At 42.0% G+C, this 23,259-nt stretch overlaps 2 protein-coding genes across 2 annotated transcripts in view; both read left to right on the forward strand.

The window, feature by feature from the left end:
* The window catches only part of map3k10 (mitogen-activated protein kinase kinase kinase 10), a 31,255-nt gene extending 26,359 nt beyond the window's left edge, over positions 1–4,896 (forward strand). Inside the window, exons 9-11 of the mRNA XM_010796053.1 lie at positions 75–337; positions 1,270–1,798; positions 2,386–4,896. Coding sequence (XP_010794355.1) covers positions 75–337; positions 1,270–1,798; positions 2,386–2,786 — 1,193 coding nt within the window. The 3' untranslated portion in view covers positions 2,787–4,896. The remainder of the gene's footprint in view (positions 1–74; positions 338–1,269; positions 1,799–2,385) is intronic.
* The window catches only part of LOC104966774 (beta-1,3-glucosyltransferase-like), a 265,583-nt gene that overhangs the window by 88,648 nt on the left and 153,676 nt on the right, over positions 1–23,259 (forward strand). The window lies entirely within an intron of this gene.

Below are 23,259 nucleotides of genomic sequence, written 5' to 3' on the forward strand. Positions count from 1 at the left end.
TCATCATAAATGAGTGACAACAATCTATCATCTTTACTCTTTGTTCACTAACCTGTTTCTGCTCTCTCTGACAGAGGAGTGCTGTGAGTTGGAGGAGTCCCCGGGGTCCCTGCTGCCCCCAGAGAGCAGCAGTAACGGGGCAGTGGAGGACTCGGGCCCTTTGTGGGGCGGCCTGGGTCCCAACACGGGCTCCTGTCAGGGGGCGGGGGTGAGCTACCAGGACTCTCTGCGGCGCTGCAGCCAGAGAAAGAAGAGCGACATGTTCCTGCTGGGCTGTGCCTCTCTGCTCGCGTCTGTCGGACTGGGGCAAGACCTGCTGCAGCACGGGAAACTACAGGTGAGAGAAACACAGGAAGAAAACAGAAGGAAAACAGAAAGAAAAAAGAAAGAAAACAGAAAGAAGAAAGAAAACAGAAAGAAAACAGAGAAAAACTTAAATTCTATTCTTATAATCTACAAAAGGAAAACACATGAGGACCATTCCTTTATTTTTCAGCCTCACTTTAGAATGTGTTAATAATTGAAATGATATCATATAAAGATTCATTTCAATTTATGAACGTACCTTAAAACCGCTCAGTACCATGAGAAAACAATTACATTTGAAGATGTACCAATGTGGTGTTTCAAATGAAAACCACAAAGTACAGAATATGTTTGTTTCATAAGAAGTTTGTTTGAATTGGCTCTTTTTTAAATATCCCTTTTAAGATTGAAATTGTGGTGAAACGCTATACATGAATTCACACATTCATTATTCCTTCAAGAAGGTACCTGCCCTGTTAAAACAGCTTCCTCCTGCAGGCAGAAATACCGTCTTTTTAAACAAAGAAACACATGAAACCGAGCCGACGTCTTACGATCGTACCGCCTCCATATCTCACACTAATGATCCCATTTTGTGGGATGACACAAGCTGCTAAATAATCTGTGCCATGCTGTACAATAAGCACTAAGGATTTCCAGCGTCGTGTTAATTATGTGTATTTCTGTTGTGGAATCAAAAGAGTGTCTAACCAAATATGTAATTTGGTTTAAGCACTGAGATCTTCTTCCATTGATCCTCTCATACAGTGGGAGAATCAATGACTAATGATTTGGAAGTAATCTGTTGCCGTAGTTGCTATAGTAGGCGGAGGAAGGAATTTAATTTAAAAAGTAAAGCAGCTTGTTTTTAAAGAGAAGAGAGTTGATAAATTGTTCAGCTGATTATAAGGTGATTTTATTTGAGTGCTGCTCGGTGGTCTCACAGTGTGTTGATGTTTCCAGGTGCTCCAGGACGAGCAGGACCAGCGAGAGGAGCAGCGTAAGAAGAAGGAGGGTCTCTTCCAGCGGACGGGACGTTTCCGCCGCAGCACCTCCCCCCCCAGCAGAAACCTCTCCCTCTCCCTCTCCAGACATCACGACTCTGCTCTCCCCTGCATGGACCCGTCTCCTTCTGTCACTCTCCTCTCGTTGTCCTCTCTCTCTGACTGCAACTCCACCAAGTCCCTCCTCCCCTCCGACCCGGACGAGTACCCCCTCACCCCGATGACGGGGGGCAAAACCCCAGTGGCTCCCCCAGCTCCGGCCCTCAACCCGCTGTTGGATCTGCGGGCGGAGAGCTTCAAGAAGGAGCCCAACCAGTCGCTCACGCCCACCCACGTGTCTGTGGCCTTCAGCAGAGGACACCGACGGACCCCTTCAGACGGGGCGATAAGACCCAGAGCCCAAACTATGGGACACCACAGGACGCCGTCTGATGGGAGCATGCCGATGCCCCCTCCACCGGGGGCGCCACACCGCACTACTTACAAAGGTAAGGGACAAGTGATGTTTCGATGACATTGCAAAGATAAGTAATGTACAATACTTGTCTTGAGTACTTAAATGTACTTATACATAAACTACAGTTCTCCTTGTTGTATACGGAGTAAATTGGTGCCAAAGAATTTAGAGACATCCTTGTGTTAGAGATACATCACGGACATATATGCTTGAATATAGTTTTGGAACATGTGACTATAAACATCTTCCTGTCTGAACTTCCGAGAGGCTGAAAATGAGCCCAAGATGATTCATTATAAAAGCATTGACAATTCCCAGTTTTTCAAACAGTTCCTGCTCCAAACCACATTATCTCAAAATGTTACTGCTGTTGGTCTTTGAAAAATACATTTTACAGATGTACTTCTTAAAAGGACACTGATATATCCTCTAATGTTTTCTTTATTCTCTAGGTCTGCAGATTTTATTTCGTCCTCAAAGAGACATGTTCAGGGTTACTTTCACATATCAAGGAAAAGAGACTCATACTCCATTTTGAGAAGCGAGAATTAGATAATATTTTTGCTTAAACAACTAAATTGCTAAATTTTGTTCATGTTTCTCACTGTCATGTCTCAGGTACTCTAGAAATCCTCGACATCCCCCGCCTCCCTGACCCCTCCATCATCTTCCCGGTCCCCCAGCGGCGTAAGGCCCCCGCTCCTCCCATCCCTGACCCGGCTCCCCTCTCCCTCATCAGCCCCCTGGAGAGACCCAAGACGCTGGAGTTCGCCCCCCGTCCGCGGCCCACCCCCACCAGGAGGCCCGACCCCTGGAAGCTGAACTCTCTGTCCCGGACCCTCAGCTCGTCGCCCAGCAGCAGCTGCGACAGCCCCCTGGGCTCGGGGGACAGCGGCCCCAGCACAACACGGCCCACCCTGATGGACCTGGACGCGGAGGGCCAGAGCACAGACCCCACCGTCCCCCTGTGTGGGAAGAGGCAGGCGGCCGCTCTGTGTGGACAGACGTACTTGTTGTGAAGGAAGAAGTCCCCTTTCCTGCACTTGGACCTGATCCGGGACATTACTGAGCCAAGCAAAGTGCACTCTCAACACTCGTCATGTTTTAGGCACTTACTGAAAGCCACTCCTCTCATGTGTCCTTTGAGTATCCTAATAAGGTGTGAAACCTATATAGCAAGCCTTTTCCCTGATAGAGGTCTCCAACCTGCACGACTATGAGGGTCCTGGAGGCCTTTTAAAAGCCTTGTAGTGTGCTCACCCAACCTTACCCAGCATTTTCTCTCCCCCCTCTTTGAAAGCCATCTCTCCCTGCTTCTTAGTGCGACATGACCAGGACAAACTCGTAACCTTCAAAAGCCATTCAAGTTCCTAAAACATTTTCAGAATTTGCTAACTGTTCATCCCGACTCATCTGCCTGTGCCGTTTCTGTGACGCTGCCCATTTTCTGCTCACATCTTTCACTCCAAAGAGATAAATCTTCTTAAACATTCCCCTAAACATCGTTTCATTGTCAACACCTGGAGTAGGACTGTTAAAAATGTACAATAGAGAGTGTCTTTGTTCTTATTTTGCACGTTGTTTGTTCTTTTGCTGCACAAACATCCCCCCTGCCTTCCTCTTCACTCCTCATCTCTCTGCATGGGGGTCTTCGTCCTCTCCCCTTCAACACCAGGACAGGAAAAAGCCTTTTATCTCTCAGCACTGATGGACTGGTTTAATCCTCAGCCTTGTACAGTACGAAACAAAGAGTTTATTTTCTCAGTGCTTACACCATCCCATCTGAATCCTGTTAGCAAAAATGTTTTTTCTATGGGTTTGGCAGACCAGGTGTGTATCTCTCTGTGTGAATGTGTATATATTACTGTACATGTGTGGAAGAACAAAATGGGTTCATTTTTGTATGTGCTGGTGCTTTTTTTCAGTGCATGTTGTTTTACGTGTGAATGGTTCTCTGTAATGGGGCACTATCTTCGAAATAAGAGCTCATCTGTTTTGTCTTCTACACGTTTTACATTCCTCACTAGCAGTCAGTAGCACTAAGTATGGATTCCGCTCATGCCACTGAAATAGACACGAAAAAAGGAAACTGAGGGGAAATGCTTTTTAAAGTCGACCTCATGATGGACCATTCGAAAGCTTCATGTTCACGTCTGACTTGTTTTCAACATGTGCGGCCCTTTAGGAGCCATGTTGTGCAGCCTCTCGGTGGACTCTACTTACGGCTAACAAATCAGCTTTAATCAGCTGAGTTGTTTTCGCACAGAGGTCGAAAAGTTTGTCTGGGCTGCAGGTAGTATTTTACTTGACAGTGCACATTTCTCTAAGTGAGCGTGGGTGTGATTATGTGTGTGTGTGTGTGTGTGTGTATGTGTTATTATTTGTACGGGATGATGACAATCCTGTTGGAAGTAGAGTGAGGGCAAACTCATTCTCCTTGTGTGGTTAAGAACACTGAGTATTTATTAAATTTATTGTTATTATTGGAAAAATTAATTGTTATGACTATGCTCTTCCTGGGATATCTGTATATATTTGTTAAATATAACAGGAAAAAACCAAGGAAAAAACCTAGGACACTGCTTACTGTTGTGTCCAGTCTCAACCTGTGACTTCTGGGTTCAATGAAGAATAAGTGTGAAACGTGACGAATGAGAGACAAATAAAAATCAAAGAAAGAGGCTTTAGTGTCACTGCTAAATCTTTTATCTGTCCATTATATCCATGAGGTATAACAGATTATGTTTGATGTGATTACTGATGGGAGAAGTATTTAGGTTCTTTACTAAAAATATCAAAACAACAATGGTAAAACCCTTCTTTATAGGCAAAAGTCCTGCTTTTAAAGTACAGACTTATCTCCTGAAAAATGTACATAAAAGTACAGGTATTCATTCTGCAGTAAAATTCCCCCTTTGACTGATTTACCAATGAATATTACATTCATAGATTTATAATTTGGGAGAAGCAATGTTGATAGCAATTTTGTAGCTTCCCGAGTTGGAGTTGCTTTATATGCAGTAAGGTATTTAAAATAGTTTAAAATTTAAGGGTGCGTCAAAGAATCACAATATACATTTGAGAGATAATGATGTGATAAATGGGAATAAAGGAGAACAACGAAAACTAAACTAAACTTTTTTTATGACTTAAAAATAATGTGTGGTGTCAATTCTTTATTATTTGTGCCTCGAAATATTTATTGAAATGATTGAGAGATTAAGGGGGAAGGACTCTCTGACAGCTAAGTTTGAATTTGTATTCATAATTACAAAAATGTAAAAGGTAAATGCACATTAGTTAACATGAGCACTATTGTCTAATGTTGTAAAAATGTGTTCTTCATGAGTTTATTCTGAGAATTCTAATCTGAAAATCGACCAGTAACTAGGTCTAGCATACAAATGTATTGGAGTTAAATGCAAACAACATTCCCCTCTGCAATGTAGAGAAGTAGAAGTAGTAACTATCACAAAATAAAGTAACCTGCACTGGTGGTTATCTGCCGACAAAGGAGGCTGCATTAGCAGACTCAGTCCTGCAGGGGTCCCCACTGAGGCCTATGATGTCATGTCATTTCCCAGTCTGCTGTTTTTCTCCGTGTGATGAATTCCTATAGTGTCTGTCCGACTCTGCAGTTACAATGAACGCGTGATGAAGGAGCAATTATGCTGCCCACGCAGCTAACAAAGATTTAAAAACACATTTGGAGCTGTAAGAGTGGAACTACATCTTCTAAATACCAAGAAAACAACCTGTGAAATGTCAAACTGATAACCTTAGTAGAAGTACATGCAGTGTATACAGATGATGCAAACTCACACTGTGTCTGTCAGCGTGACTCCCAATCACACGCGCTTCCAGACGCCAGCCAGTTACCTAGCAACCCCTCTTCACTTCCATGGTGATGCACTATTAAAAGTAACAACAAAGAAAAAGGCAGAGAAAGGGGATGCTGGGACTAAAAATGAAGTGGGGAGATGTTATAGAGAGAGCAAAAATAAAGATTAAGCAGGCCAGTTCACAGCTGACACTGTCACACAGACACACACACACACACACACACACACACACACACACACACACACACACACACACACACACACACACACACACACACACACACACACGTCTCCATCTGCCTTTACAGCAGACTGACATGTTAATCATCTTCTTTGTCATCCCCTTCATGATTTACTCAACCGTTTTTCACCATGTGTCCAGCTTTCTTTCTCTTTGTTCCTGGGAGCATCACGTCATACTCTTTCTGAATACGAAAGGATTTAACAACTAAAAGATACTAAACAGACTGCCTGCCAAATGGTCCTCAGATCTGCAGGACTGTCTTTGTCTTAAAATACATATTTTAACCAGGAGTGAAGCTTTATACTAAAAGGGTGTATTAAATTATGTGGTTGCAGCAGTACAAGGTTACAAATAAATTCAGGTAGGAGACATACACTAAAATGAGATCAAAATTAAAATGGTAAAGGTAAAGTGATAGTGGTTTGTATTTACATGATACAAAATAAATGTGAGTCAAATAGTATTTTAAGGATAAAATAACTTGAGCCCATGTTGAAGAAAAATGTTGACAAAGACAAGTTTGTTAAAAATTAACAACAACAACAACATTCCTTTTTGTTTGAAACTTTATTCGTATTCTTCATTTACCAATCAATAGTGCATTCCCGGGCTAGCAGTTCAGTAAAACCAGTGATGGAGTTGATGTTTGGATGTTAATTGGAAAAAGGCCCAAAACCAAAGGCAGTCAAAGCCTTGACGCGCTTCCCTTTCCCCTCCACAGCCACAGAAACAAACAGGAGATCTGTGGCTGTGAGGAGCCGCTCTGCGCTCTGACACAAGTTCCTCAAAGTTCTCTGCTGTTCGTCTTACTGCGCAAACACAGTAGAGTCGAGGTCAAAGGTCATCCAAACAGGAGGGTCAAAAGACGCACATACTTTGAGCCAGTTCTGGATCCCCTGACGAAAATGGACGTCAACAGAAAGACCAACAAATACATAAACAGTCACAAAGCAGTTCTGTGGAGGAGCTTCAGTTAAATTATCTTTCTCTATATCTTGCTTCTATTTTCTGTTGATAAAGTATTTCAATAGAGTAAAGCTCTTCACAACCATAAAACTTTTAATTTTTGTTATTTTTTTTGTACATTTGTATCATATAATTCACAAAAACGACTGACATTTGACAAACATTTATCTCAAATGACATCAAAGCAAAAATAACACAGCCAGTAGTTTGACTTTTCTTTTGTTGTTGTGCTTTTTGTTGTTTGTTTCAAATTTACACCGATGCAGAGATCTCTATTTGCACAAGTTATGCTCACAATAACAACCTCGGAGTCACTCTACCATTAATCAAGAACCTGTGTTATGTGCAGCTAGTTGTCCCTAGACGGTCGTAAAACACGTTGAGCGAGAATGACTTGGCACAACTAGACAAAAACAAGATGGCGGACTAGTGCCATGGAGAGAGGACGATGGGAGGAGACCGATCCCCGAGGGGCCCGAGGGTGAGGAGACTCAGTCCAGGCAGCCATGGAGACCGAGCCTGTGGGTGCCGTTACTCTCTGTTGTTTTGATTTATTTCCTCTGATACCAGAGCCTCAACCCCAGAGCTGAGAGATCAGATGTTTTTGACTCATTACACCTTATTTTCTTTCGCCTTTAATTTATAATGTTGTGTTGATTTGGTTTCCCTGATAAATCGGTAACATTGATTGCATTTCATTCAAATCAAACAGTGGGATAACTTGAAGGAGTAGTTCAACAGTTTGGTAAATATGTTTAATCACTTTACTTCAGACTTATTACAGATTACATAAACAATATACGACATGTTAATGAGAGAGCTTTAGAGGTGCTGGCAGGTGGATTTTGTAACTTTGGACCGAGCCAGACTAGATGTTACCCCCTGTTTTTCAGTCTTTGTGCTAAGCTAAGCTAACCTGCTGCAGCATCATTATTATAACATTTACCAATATGTCAAACTTTTCCTTTAAGAAAACGATACACAAACATTAAGACTAGGAAAACACTATTAGCTGTTTATATATATTGATCAAATCGATGTTCTATCATGTTTAGCATATGGCTTACACAATTCAGTAAACAACCCTGGTCTTTCTGTTCGAGTCTCTTACTTTCAGTTGGGGGAAAACGTAATGCTGCTCCAAAAAACGCCAATGACTTTCTTATTCTCACAGGACCGAATCTCAGCTGTGAATCAGCTGTCTAGTGTTGGTCTGACATCGGTCTCTATTGACAACATAGTGCCCTATATGTACAATATGCCATTACTTTGAGAGTCCAATTGTACTTTATTTGGACTCAGAACAGTAATGGTTGTTATAATAGAAGGTTAATACATGAAATTAGTGTATGAGATGGCAATCAAATATTTCAAGTATCAGGTTTCCATGCTTTTAGCCAAATTATGTGTAATAATACATCTCCCAGCTCTGATCCTCCCCCCCCCCACTGAGCCCCTCTGTATCATGCCGGTCCCCTCAGCGCATGCCGCCATCTCTCCAGAGACCCATTGACACACTTCTGTCCCTATTCACCTCCTAGCAGGTCACTGAAAAATGGGTAAAGGAAATCTTTCTTTGATTTAATCTCCCACATCTTTTTTGGATACGCAGTGGAATAACATCTTCTCTGTCACCTTGGCAGATGCAGAATGTGACCCTGTTCATTAAAGTCCTCTTTCTTTCCTCACATTTATTTGATCTATATTCCACTGCTGTGATCACAGTCTGTCACCACCTTCTCTGTTCATAGGGAGCATAATGGATAACATTGAGGTATGAGAGAACAGTGTGGCAGCATGCCATGACAGAAAGCAATAGAGCAGATATAATCCCCATCCCATACATCTGAAGTAACTCTCTGGAGCCGCACGTACATGCAGGAGGTGGGCCCGCACAAGAGGAAACTGGGTTTCATGACATCAGAGAGAAGGGAAATTCAGGTCATGCTTTCATAAATCCTCAATCCAACCTTCTGCAGAACAGCGCAGGCAGATTTAAGCTTGTCGTAAATCTATCATAAAAGCAATATTTGCATTATCAATGATTTGGCTTTACAAGTCACAAGAGAAGCAAATTATCTATGTATATTTTGACAGCTAGCCATAGATATCAACAACCATATCATCAGTAGTGTTTTTAGTGCTGTGTGTTAACTGTCCTTACAGCTCTGTGTTTTGGAAACATTTTCAAACACAGAAGCTTTGTCAACACACTAAAGAGGAAGAAATCTCAAACGGCACACTCTTGTTGAAGTGCACTAAAGATGAGTGCTCCTAGATGGTGGTCTTGCCTGTCGGGACAGATGTTTGTGTGATTGTTTTCCCTGCACTAACGCTGCTCAGAGTCTCTTCTGTGTGTTATCGATGTCTGGGAAGCTTCAGCATTAGTGATAAAAGGTTGGACCTCCGATTAGACATTTTGAAGTGTTTCTCACTGTGAAACTTTAAAGTGGATTTCCATCTAGCCAACAGCGGTCGCTGGAGCTCTGATCCCATTGGCTATTTTCCGTTGTGACATCATTAACAGGAGAACGAGGGTGGCGGGGGAGATGGGAAGGGAGGGGGTGGGGGCTTCGACAGTCCTAACAACGACCCACGACCAAGGAGGGGCTTTGGACACGAGACTCAAAACACACCAGTTTAGCGACTGAGTTTGATGAACACCAAAAGCAAAATAAACATTTCAAACACTTGATTTAGCCCTTGAATTGAAAAAGAAAACGGTCCATAAAGTGAGATACATGGCATCCAGGAAAGCAAAGAGAGCCAGTAGAGCGATAGATTAAGCAGAGAGGCAGGCGTTTTCTCTACTTGATGAAAGATTTCCCAAGCTAGTCTGTCTCACAGTCTGCGATAAGGGGCCCCTGGGAGCCCTGTTTGGGGAGGATGTAGAATCAAATTGGGGTGAGGTCTTGATATGTGTTGCACACCCCTCACTATCCCCTGCTCACGTTCACACACACTCATGCTCTCCTTCTTGTGTGGTCGAGCTTCACAATCCCCATATTCTCTTCAAGAGTTTGAAATAAGACAAAGAGAGAGAAGTCAGAGAGAAAAAGAGAGCGGAAACAAAATGCATCTTAAGTCTTTAAAACATTTACTAAATCACGCAAATGTCAATTATTAATATCTATGTTTTGAAGCTCATTTTTCGTATGAGTAAAATACAGCATTTTTTGTTTTGTTTTTATGTTTGATCGACTTTCTGCGTCTACGGAGAGGAGCCACAGCACCTGAGGGGGAAAAAGGGGGAGAAGAAGAGGGGAGAGAAGGAGGTCGGGTTGCAGACAGAGCTTGATATGTCTCCCGTTTTTATCCATCGCTGGCGGGTGATTGGGTCCGTCTCTTCTGTCTGGGCTGTGCTGCTGCCAGGAGTCGATCGAGGACAGAGGGAGGGTCACTGCGGGGTCAAAGGTCGATGGGGTCAGGAGGTCGAAAGGTCGATGTTTAGCCCTGGGTCTCTTTGCAGCTCTCTCGCTCTCGCTGACTGCACTTGCTCATCTTCATCTCTGTGAGCTGGATGTACCGCAGCACGTTGGTGTCTGAGACGGGGAGAGGAATGGATGAGAGGCCGAACGTTGAAATAAAAGGGAGAGGCACATCATTGATTCAATCATTGTAATCTCATTAGAGGCTGGAGTTACATTATGCTCCTTTCATGTCAGAGATTACAAGTTGTTTTAACAGAGCTACAATTTGGCCATGGTTGCCATAAAGTGTCATTTCTTTTTAACCACCAATCACCAACAGCACAACTGGGTTAAACTATACTCCCGTGAATCTCCGCAGTCAAAACATACACGCACATAAACACAGGTAAGACACAGATGCATGACACACGATTATACAAGGACTTGAAACCCTACATCACTGCATTCTGGATTCCCTGTAACTTAGAAAGGTAATATTAAGGACATGTAGACATGTATCTATCTACACCTGCATCCAGAGGGAGGAGGGTGGAGTGCTGGTGGAGAGGATGATCTGGGTCATGTGTGATTATGAGTGTGAAGTATAGGGTAGGAACACCAATGAGCTTGCTTGCTAAATGAACTAACGTATTAGAGAGTTATCAACGCACCATGAGTTAAAATGTTATACATATTTATACTGTCCAATGTAAAAGTTGAGCAGATAACATGTCTTTATATTGGTTGATCCAAGAGGCCAAGCATGTTACATTTTAAACAAAGTTTGCATTATGCATGTTATAAAGCAATATGGCTGCTTATCATATTTCTTATATACAGTTCTTCCTAACATTAAGCTCATGAACTATACATCCACTCAACTATAATTCAATGTACCTACTTATCATCTTAGACTCGCAGCAATACTTACATTTGTATCCATGTCTCTTGTTATGTGAGTGTAACTGAATGCACAGGCTCACCTGAGGGTTCGCGGTTCTTGGCGTCACGCAGGTAGCGCAGGGCACACTCGTAGTCACCCAGGTGATAGAAGGCGATGCCGGCTCGGTACATGGCCTTGAAGTGATCCCTCTGGTGGCTCAGCACCTTCAGGCAGTACTCCTTCACCCGCTCGTAGTTCACCAGCTCTGATTGCAACAGACACGCTGCAGAAAAGAAAGAAAAGGGTGGGAACAAGTAAGTCATTTGCTTAAAAATGTATTGTAATAATCACTCATTTAAAACATCTGCCTCGAGCCTCATTTAGGGAAGCTTAGTACGTCCCATGAGTGTAAAACAAAGATGGGATCATTTGCTGACATTTCATTCTGTGCCTTTTAAGGACACAGTGAAATGTAGCCTCCACAGTTCTTCCTCAGGATGGCAGTGAGCCGACTATAAATAAATTAACAATAAACGTCTCGCGGCGAAGAGATGATACAAAAAAAGTCGTGCAAGCAGTTAGAGCCCCGGGCAGGACAGTAATAACTCTACATGCGGCTGTTCAGCCTGACATGCAGAATACTAGAATAGGACATTATCATCTTAAGGACGAAATCTTGAGGATATTTAAGTCTTATTCTCCTGACTGTGCAGATGTGTTGTGAGCAGCGAGGACAGCAGGAGGGACGAGGAGCTGAAGGGCGGATGCAGAGATCGAGTGAGCGACAGTTACCGCAGAGGACCTTTGGGAGGAGATGTGAGCAGTGAAGTACGGATCAGAGGGCAGGAGATCTAAAACTGAAGCCACTGGCACTTTGCTATCTTAAAAACGAACAAAAAAGCAATGTAAAACACTCAGGAAAAACACTTGTGTTTCATGGCATGGATGTGTGTTGCAGCAGCAACTCTCTTCAGCGCTACTAAAATCAGCTTAGACCAGAATAACTTCATTAGTAAAGACACACACACACAACACACACACACACACACACACACACACACACACACACACACACACACACACACACACAAGCAATGTGCACTATGGCTGGCCGGCCACACCCTGCTGGCCCATTAGGCAGATGGATGGCATGCCAGAGGAAATGTAGAGTGTGGTGAGATGCATTAAGGGTGTGATGATGATGACAGGCCCAACGGAGCAGGCAGGGACACAGAAAGACAGAGGCCCCATAAAGACAGCAGAACGACATCACCGGAGCCAAGGTGTCTCAGTCAATGAGAGACAGAGCCATGTAAGTCTGAGAGCTTTCTGTTTGTGTCCAGTTTTTTATTTTAAATATTTAACGGCAGTGCTTCCAAATATTGGAGGTCAGGACTACCTCAAAGGGTTTCAATATAAATCAGAAAGGATGTCAGATGATTACGACACAAGGCTTAACAAAACAAAGTATGTATTGCAGATCTCCACAAGGTGTGTCTCCCTCTTCTCATCCATGACAAACAGAAGTTAAATCTCACCCATCCCTAAGATTCTACAGTCTAGATGGAGTTTATGATAAGAATAAAAGGGTTTATTGATCTCATATCATCCCTTACATTAGCAGATAATAACTAACTAAACGTTATCACTGATATAAAATGAGACCAACAGTTTCAATAGATTTCAGTTTTTGATCCACAAAAAAAGGCCAAACTGTGTTTTGCGACAGACTAGATAAGGCTTGTTTATAGCTTAGGCGTTAACCGAAAATGCCTTTTTCTTTATGAGTCAGGATTCGTCTCTGAATGAAATAAGTTTTCAGAGCTTGGGAATCAGTGTAATACCAATAGGTCCTGGAACATAAACTCAAAAATGAGCAAAACAAATATTTCTCAACATTTTCTTTCTCCAGCTTCTTAAATGTGAGAATATAAGGTTTTTCCATCGTATGTGCTGGCAAACTGAATATCTTTACGTTTTGAATGGGTAGTTTGAAAAAGTAATTAGAAAATGCCACCTTGGGATGTGGAAAATAATTATGTTCTGTCCGTTAAGTGAACAATAATTAGTGACAGACCTCATCAAGAGCCAAAGAAAACGCCCCTAACCAGGAGATACGGCCCATCACATCCATATAAATCAAAAGTTAAGATCCTGAAACCATGACCTTAAACTTTGACGTCTAAATGAACGGAAGGCAATCCCTCTTCATCAACAGAATAGCAGATATGCTTGCTAGTTTTTGCTTTGATTAAAAATGTAGCATTCAACAGCTTTTTATGAGTACATGTGAGACAAGAAACGAAGAATAATGAGGTGTGACCGCAGACAGGAAATCAGTGGAGCAGACAAGATGGATTTGGCTTAATGAGGAACTTGATGTGAAGACAGGGAGAGAAAAATGAGCTGCGACACTGGCTTTGTGTGCGCACATTTAGTGTCAGCGTCATGACGATCACTTTCTGAGGAACCTGTCTCACAGCCAGATTTGGGGAGGTAAAAATAGATGAAACACAAGAAATTGGAAATCAATGAAACTATGAAACCCAGAACAAAGCCAACAGGTGCAGAACAGCATTCAAGTGTGAGTTTGTGAATGTGCTTTTCTGTTGTGTTCGGTCCAATGAGAGGTGAGGTGAGTGGGAGTGGTTCACACATGCTCAGGAACCCCGGTGTTCGCCTCAGGCATCATGTCGGAAAGAACTGAGCCTACATAGAGACGTTTTTATTTAGCACAATGTTCCAAAGCCTGCGAGGTATAAAAGAGAAAGAGAGAGAAAGAGAGGCGGAAAGCCAAAATAGGACAAGAGAGACAGAGATAGGACAGAGATAGAGACAGCACAGACTAATCTAAATCAGAATCAGAAGATCTTTACGGTCGTTATACCCGTGGACAAGGAAATCTCACACAGCCGAGGGACATAAGAGAACTTCTGTATGAAAGGTACAGAGGATAAGAGAAGGGAAGGAAGCGAGGCACAAAATGTTACGGTTAATAATTATAATCGTCACAGATGGTGTTGTTGTAGTTGGATTTGGTGTACACCAGAAATCCCTGAATGTTTTAAAGATTAAATGACTGGACAAAACTCAACCGCCCAAAATGCATTGCGGTTCTTCAGATTGTCCAATGACAGACTGTGCGGTGGACAAATTAAAAGAGTAACCATTGGATTAAGCCTGAGCCACAAAATGATATATTTCATCAAAGCCATATAAAGATGTCTAATATATACATGGTTTCTATCGCAAACTAAAGCGTTAGCCAAACTGCAATATTTATTTCATTAGACGACCCTTGACACTTTAATAACCCGTCTTTGATCAAATTAGACAATACTTTGAAGTATTTAACTCCTACAGGAATATCCATATATCTCATATGGACTTTTTATTTCTTGACTTGACAATATAGTAATAAACATCCTAACACAGTTATAAAATATCGTGAAAGAAGTATTCAGATATTTGCAAGCCTTTTTGTATTCATAAAGATGCTGAGAGACATTAAAGGGAACAGTTCAGATGAAAAGTGGGAGCTCAAATATAAAAGTGGAAAACACTAAAAGTGTATTAGGTTTAATATGCCTTGAAATACGCTGGAAAATATTAAATTGAGAAGAAGAGGTAATGTCTTGATGTAATTAAAGATCAGTGATCCTGTGTAAAATGCTTTTGACCCTTCCTCCTTCTCTTGCTCGACATCCCCTCCCCTTCCCTCTGGACCTGTGTTCCCCTCCTCTCCATCACACCAGGCGCAACACCACGACTCGGCTAATTAAAGCCACTCGAGGCCCAGCTGATTAATCTGCTGTCGATCACCTTGTAATTAGTTCTGCACGAAGGTAATGGCAGACGGAGAGACCCCTCACTCTCTCTCAGACACACAACCCTCATCCTTCGCTCCTCCATTTGTTCCCGCAGTGTCACTGTGCACCACACTGTCCTCACCTTGCACCATCTCCTTTCCAAATGCCCTACAAAATATCTATTTACAGACAAATTAACCGTGCAAAGTGACCATCATGAAATCCTCTCACACTTTCAATCGCTGAGCAGAATCCGATCCAACATGCTGAGGTCACATGTCTCCTCTCGGACAGTCTCTGTCTCTATGAATAGCTCCACCCAAAGCCTGTTGTGAATGTCCATCTCTGAGAGGGACAGGCTACCGCTCTCAGCTCGCTTTATGAAAAGGGCTCGTCAGCGCTGGGATGACACAGCATTTCCTCCACACAACATCTCCATTTTGTTCCTCCCCTTGCACCTTCTTCTTTTGTCACAATATCTGAGAATTGCTGCTTTCATCTTGATCCTCATTTGATTTCAGAGCTGTTGTAAGGATTGTTTTTCATGATCTAATGCTGTTAAAAGGAAGCTCCCATAACACAGAAGCTAAGTGTTTGTATTATATTTTATATCACTCAAATGTGCCATAAGGAATATAAAATAGGCCATTTCCCAAAACGGAAATTCACATGATGAATGCTGAGACTTATCATTATGCAGAGAGGAAATCTTGTCATCAAATACCATTTGACTTAAAACAAGTGGTGCAGATGATCTCTCTGATTATGTGACACTGTAGCGGAAGACTAACGCACTTCCATATGGTGAAAAAAAACCCTCGTAATTACACTCCTATTGCTCTTGTTTGACTGTGTGCGTCTCACAGGCCTCCACAGGCTCCTCTGGAGGAGTGGGGGAATGTAGAGTGCCGGGACCAGCATTCAAAATGAGTCAGAGCTACGATTAATGAGCACGAGTAATATGAGGAGTATAGACTGGAAATGTTTTGCGTGAGTGGGGTAAACTCAATGGTAAATGTGTATAGATAATGGGGGATCAGTCTAGTTCAAACAGGAATACTCCATCATAACTAACATAACATGTTCTTTGCTGAAACACCTTAAAGAACTCCATGGCCATGGGTTGAGGAATTATTCAACATTTTGGGAAATGTGCTTATTCACCAAGAGTGAGAGTAGAAAATAATCACTCATACGTATGTTAGTTCAATAAAAGGTTACAGCTACCGGTTAAAGCATATGCATTCATGTTGTTAATATCAGACCATTGTCATCAAATCCAACACTAAAACAATGGCTGGTCTAATTCAAAAGGAGCAATACACAGTCATATATTTGTAGTTTCATTTATCAACAAGTGTTAAATATGTAACACAGAGGTGGCTCTTTCAGGCTCTAGGCTTTGTCTGGACCCCCCCACCCCTTGTCATGTTGATCCCCTAATGACACTGACACCGTTGTCATGCTTGTAAACTGCTGGTACATCAAACAAATGGGCAGGGATTACCCACAGTGCAACACTAATCCTGTGTGGGAAGTGAAGTAAAGTGGCCAGATTATTCTGATAGATCTCACTGGCAGTAGCAATTTAAGTGGGGATGCTACCCCCTCTCTGCATCTCCTATAGAACAGAGCAAGCTGGTCTCACTACTGACGTGTGGGTGCCTTTATACCAATGTACATTGCACCCTTTAGCATCTGTAGGAACCTCAAAGAATCAAATGTAAACCCATCTGGTTTTTTACCAAGCAAATGGGTCAGACAAGCAAAGGACTTTCATTCCCACAATGATGCTCCTGTCACGGCGTGCAATGTAATGTAACGCTACGTCACTGAGTCACAAGCCTTTACTTCTTTAGCTAATTTACAAAATATATATATAGATTTTGTATTTCGAAACCAAGCTGGGGATTTGTTGCATTAACCTCACTCCAAGGTTATGATACTCAACGCATCGTCACGTGTTACAATGTAGGAAACACGCTACCCTTCTGTGTCAAGAGACCACGCAAAGGGCTTATCTAAAATGGCGGCCGTTAGTTTTATACGATAGTCTTACTGACTTATTGCTCCTTTATCCGACTGTAAATCACACAGTATGTTGAGTGTTTCCATGACTGGGAGATGAAAGCATATTTCAGTTTCCCCTTTACCGCACATCGTTATCCTCAAACCCAAACTAGGCTCCTCCACCTTCTACCGTACTTCATCAAACACCCTCCGACATTGTTCTGCGCTCCTGAAATAGTCGCTGACTCAGGATTAACGGTCATCTACTTAAATATTTATACAAGTGAGGAAGCTGTCTTCTCTATGACTCCACCAAAGATGAAACCATTTATTGCTCTGAATCGCACATCTCCATTTCCGAGCAGTTTCTTCTGGTCCGTGCTGTAACCCTACAGAGCTCGTGGGGGTTGTTCAGGTTCATTGAGGCCTCAAAAGGAAATGAAAAGCAGTTTATGTAGCCATGATTTTTTTATTTAACTCATTAAAACCGGTACATTTATTTTATTTCCTTAAATGTCCAAGGGCCAAAGAAGGATCTGGTATTGTCTTTATTACTTTAACTCTCATAAGTAAAACCAGGCATTCAAACAGTAGATAAGTGCAGTTAATAAAGAATAAGCAAGACTTTTATTGAGGTTACACTTGTAGTTGAACTCCCGGGCAGAGACATCATTCTGTTAGCCGGGCCATTATCTGATATTCTGTGGACATTAAGCAGAGTCTGGTCTTGCTTAGCAGACCTTTGGCTACTGTCAAACAGCAACCCACTCTGCACACACACTCTAATAATGTACAGTCAGATTAAGGCCTTCCTTGCTAAGATTGACACACTTTATTTTTGTCAGGTTTGTTCAGATAATCTATGTACAGCAGTTAGCGACTATCCACAAAGAAACAATTTAGCTGCTGAGAGGGCTAATGAAGGGAGGTCTGTCCGACATGTTTTATGGATCCATACAAAGAAGCCGTACTGCAAGGTTGAGTAAAAATCCATTTATTGTAAGTTACGTTGCGTACGATGTTGCAATATCATGCGATGCGTTGCAATATAAAACAATGCAAAGCAATATATTTGCAGAACAGAAATAAAGGCTCCTTGAACTGTTCCTCTATTTGTAACAAACAAAACAAATGATCAGCAGGTTCCGGGAATTTTCAAAGATGGAAATTTTCCATGGGAATTAACGGGAATTTATGGGAATAAACTGGGAATTTTCAAAACTGAAGGTTGGATCTTCATAGGGAACTTAAATATAGTTGGGGAAAGTATATTTTGGCATAATCTTGACTAAAACAAACAGATGCCATTCAAGTACACTTGAATATCCATGCCATAGCACACTGCTTACTGCATGGCTATTGAGACCACACAAAGGTTCGCAACAGGCTCACAAATGTGAGAGTGGAAAAACTGGTTGGCATTCGGGAAAACCTAAGGCTGTTTGAACCTGACACAGAGCCATCCTCAACAAGGCTGGACAGTGACACTGAAGAGGAAGACTCAGAGTTGGATGTTGATGAGGCCCAGGAAGAGCCCATTGACTGAAAGGCTTTAGCAAGAATGCAGAGGATTGCTTGAAGGAAGATCTGCATGTTTAAATGGGACTTTTTGGAGGGAGAAGGGCTCTTTTCATTTAACATTTTGAATGGGACTTTGTGGGGATTTTTGGATGGGGGTGCATTTCTTTTTGTTTTTTAATGAGTGGGGTTGGGGGGATGAGTAATATTCCTGTTTTCGTTCTTCAATGAAACAAATAATTGTTCAATAAAATAATTAAAACTTGTTCTGTTCTACTTAACAAAAAATTAAAAAAAATTAAATAAATAATCTGTTGAAATGTCATGTTTTTTGTTTAATTTTGCATCGAATATTTCCAAAATTCCCCGGCTTAACTTCCCATGGAAACTTTCCGTAAATGTACCTGATATAAACACACCTCCACACAGCACACACACTATTACATACAGTGACACAGTGATGATAACCCAACTCATTTGATGCCCCTACAACAGTAGCTGTGAGAAACATGCTCTCTGCATTATGTTGGCTTTAAAATAGATGAGGGAGTCTTTAGAAAGGCCAACAGAGAGAGCCGCCAAATGGTTTGGCTTTCAATCGCATCGAGTCAGCCTTAATCTGGGAGGTAGTTCAAGCTTTTTCAGTAACTGGAGTAACGACTAAATCATGGGCTTCCGTAATTACCAAAAAAGATACAGCCACGTGTTGGCAGCCTGTTCTTTTCCAATATGGATCAGTGCCTACTCCAACATTTGCACTTCGAGCAGATATGGAGCAACATAACGATTCATTCGCAGTGATATTTGTGTCCAACGGATCCTGACGGAATCACCTGGAACTTTAGCAGCTAAATGCTGCACTTTGTTTGACAGCTATTTAACAACTGTGTCTGTCAGAAAGGTACAATGACATTGTTTAAGATGTTTGTGCAGAAACAGTTGCCTGAGATGCTAATGAGTTTGGTAGGAGTTAACTCAAACAATATGTGAATTTGTATCTGCTTGTTTCTCTTTTTTACATTGAAATATCACCCAAAAGGTTTTGGCTAAAGTAGGAAAGTTCATGTCTCCATAAAATCAAACGTGTGCGATTTAAACAACACTGAAGAGACAAAATGGCAGACGGACACAGATCTGTGAGAAGCGACGAGGAGACGTTTCTTAAATAAATACATAAACCAAAATAGTTTCACCTAATTAAAAAAGATATCCGCACTAGCTGTTTATATGTGCATAACTCCAAATGTGTCAATAATTGCAGTGATGGGAAACGTGCTTTATTGCATTTTATGTTAAAATGTTCTGGAAATGGGGTTAGAATTTCCGTATCATTCAGATAGTAACCGACAGATGCTTTAAAGCTCCTCATATCTGCAGGCTTGAGAGATGAGCAGTCACTTCATCTATTTTTAGTATACAGTTATTGCTTATAGCAGCTTTAGCTTCACATTGATCTCCATATTTGTTTTTTTATTTGACAGCACTGGTGTGAAAGTGCTGGTTACTTGCTCCACTGAGGATCACCGTCAGTGAGGGATAAGCAAGATGAGCACAACCTTTACATTTCACTGCCGTCACAAACAGCGTGTAACAAGGACGATTTTTCAATGTCAACCCCCGCAGAGCATGTTTGGGAAGTAGGCAGAGCTCAAATAGAGACCAACATGGGCTTTTTATCAGCATGGAGCTCTGCGGGTAATCATAAACAGCCAATTGGTTTACTCCGCACTGTCCGCCGGAGCACAGGGTGTTAGATATGCTTAAATAGCTTCAGCAAATTCTCATTACTGAAGGCTTACAGAGAATGAATATTCTGCATTTCTCCATCTCTCTCTCTCTCTCACTCTCACTGTGAGTGTGGCATCTGTTTCAGTTTCCTCTCAGCTGATGCCATGACTTTCAACCGCGCACTAAAAAAAAGCTTTGACAGACACTTTCAATTTATTCATTTCTTCACACAACTGTCAATCCACATCAGAACATGATTACAGTCCGAAAATCTAAATCGCACGCATACATATTAAACTCAAAACACATCCCAGTCAAATTGGCACAACTAACGCACTTTAATGAGAGGTGGCAGCAGGAAGGGATAAATGGCATTTTGTAAATCTTTATGTTTTATTTTGTTGTGTAAAGCACTGTAGTCGAACCAGACCCCATGATCTTCATTGTTGGCACTAACTATAATACATTTCCCCTACATTGTCTACAAGCATTAAACACATCTGAACTGTAGAGCATTTGCCAAATGATTAACCGCTGCAGATAGTAACGGTGTAGGAGGGACGCTTAAAAGATAAAAATAGCTAATTATGACTTAATCTTTCAGTATTGGCTCACCTCGCATTCACCTCAATGTTGCCAAGCCAAAACCAAAAAACAATGCGGCCCAGAGAGTAAAGGCATAATATGCAAACATGCCAACCTTACTCACTATGCATCAACACTTAAGCATTTACTTCTCTATTTATTCCATTAGTTTATTTTGGATTACCACAGATCATCTATGGAGGAAAATAAGTATCATTCAACTATATCTACTAATAAGCATCATAACAATATTTGCTTGTTGCCTTCGCCTTTTCTTCTTGGCTTTCCCTCCTCCTGAGTTCTTGCCTGTTTCCTCTCTTTCCTTCCTGACAGATGACTGGGTCTTATTTACTCTTGTGACAGGAGTCATCAGGGCCTGCCAGGGCTCTGATATATATCAGCTTGGCCTGAATTGGAATTCTCAGCATCCTCCTCACAATAGAATAATAAATAAAAAAGCAGCTCTAAAAACTCCCCCTAAGAGGTCATAGAGGCGAGCATTTTCCTCCTCTCTTTCACTACTTGTCACTCTCCTATAAAATCGTACCCCCCTCAGCGGTCATATAATCCCATCATATTTAAGAGTTCTGTCCAGTACACTCGCTCCCTCCCCCATTTCAGCCTCTTCATCTTTTCTACTGACTCACCCCTGCTCCCATGCTCCAAATCCTTTTTCTCTCAGCTGAGATGAGTTTTTTTCGAGATGGCACAGGCAGAGTACAGTGTGAGTGTTACAGTAGAGGGAGTGCCAGTCGTACTCCTGACAGCAAAGCTACACCATCTGCAGCCCTGGCACATGGAGGCTCTGGCCACCTCTCCAATGGCAGACGTACATGCACAGAGGGAAGAAAAAACACCAACCAAACCTCACCCCCATCCCCCTTCTCACCCTCGCATGACATTTATTCCCCTCAGCTTTACTCACCACCCTCCTACAAGCACATTGCACAGTGCGTTTCATCTCAGACAGCCTTGCTTTCCCCTCATCTCTGCCCCTCTATCTCACGTTTATCCTCCCCATTTCTTTTCGTCTTCCTTCATCTCAGTCCATCTTGTCCCCTGGTGCCGGAGCCGGCAGGAGATGAAAGGGAGGAGCTTTGTGTTGTGTTCTGCGAGCTCGACTGTTCACGAGCAGTGGGTAAGAGTGGACTGGTGGAATCAACCCGTCTGTGCAGTTACACACAGTTACACATAGCGGACGTTATTTTAATACAACCCCCCCCCTGCAGCAGGACTGTGCTTAGAGCCTGTGATGTGGTGCGTTTTCAAGTGAGAAAGTGCAGCGAAAGCACTGCGGCTTTGTGTGTCTTTGATTGATGACGAACGCTGTGTTTTATTTCTGGTCCAGCAAGGAACAGATGTTGATGCCCATAAACAGACTCATTAAATCTGTAATGTTAGGCCTGTAATTGCATGTCATGGTTCGGAGGTTCACTGGTGGCCCCGAGGCTCTGAACACAGGACACATGATGGGAAACACATTTACAGCCGGTATGTACATGTAATCTGTATCTGAATATGTGCCCTGAATAATGATCCATGTTTCTTTGCATTACTCATGGTATTAAAATAGTTTGCCCTGATGTCGATTGTGAAAAGTGTGATTGGATTTCAATAAACAAAGCATTTAGGTGTCATAAAAGGGGCATCCAAGCTGCAGGCAAGTTAGCTAGCGTTAATGCTATCCTTTGTAGCAGTTGCCCGGCTTCTTTATGCTGTAGCTAGGCATCCATTAAACTTTGGACTTTTGTCTGAACACGCTATAACGATGTACACATTGCATTTATGCCTGACTGAGATTCGATAAAATTGCTAGCCTGACGCCAACTTATTCCATATTACTTACTATTTATGTTTTTACAACACTGAAAATGGCATGCCAAAGTCACACAATACAATACAGCACACAATGATATGAAGACGGATACATCCCCCCTCCCCCCCCTGATATTCAGCTGTATTTACTCTAGGCCAAAGTATAGGATACTTTAGGATCAGAAGCTCGCATGCAGCGCATCCTGTTACACTGCCGGCAAAGCCCTGCTCAGCTTTCTCTGTCAACATAGCATGCAACTAGGAATTGGTTCAGATGATTATATTTACAAAGACTGATTGAATATTGACATAAAAATGGTGGCTAAATTTCCCTGATTAAAATGATTGTGTTCATAACCATTAGAACACAATACCTGCTCACTTGGTTGGAAACAGGAAATTATAACTTCATGTGGAGTTTACTTTAGATAAAGCAGCATGAGCTCCAGGTTGTAAACTCCAACTGCACAGTGGGTCTCCACAAACACTGACGGGAAGAGTTTTAATATTAAATGGCATTCATAACCCCTCGGCAAATGTTAGGTATAGCGGTTTCTCTAGGGCAGGGGTTTTCAAAGTGTGGGTAGGTGAGCCTCCCCTCAGAGAACATAAGAACAGCCGCGCCCCCCCTCCCAATTATTATTGCTGTTATTATTATTATTATTATTATTATTATTTTTGT

Source organism: Notothenia coriiceps, unplaced genomic scaffold (assembly GCF_000735185.1).
Source record: "Notothenia coriiceps isolate Sejong01 unplaced genomic scaffold, NC01 NC01_scaffold00037250, whole genome shotgun sequence".
Classification (NCBI taxonomy): domain Eukaryota; kingdom Metazoa; phylum Chordata; class Actinopteri; order Perciformes; family Nototheniidae; genus Notothenia; species Notothenia coriiceps.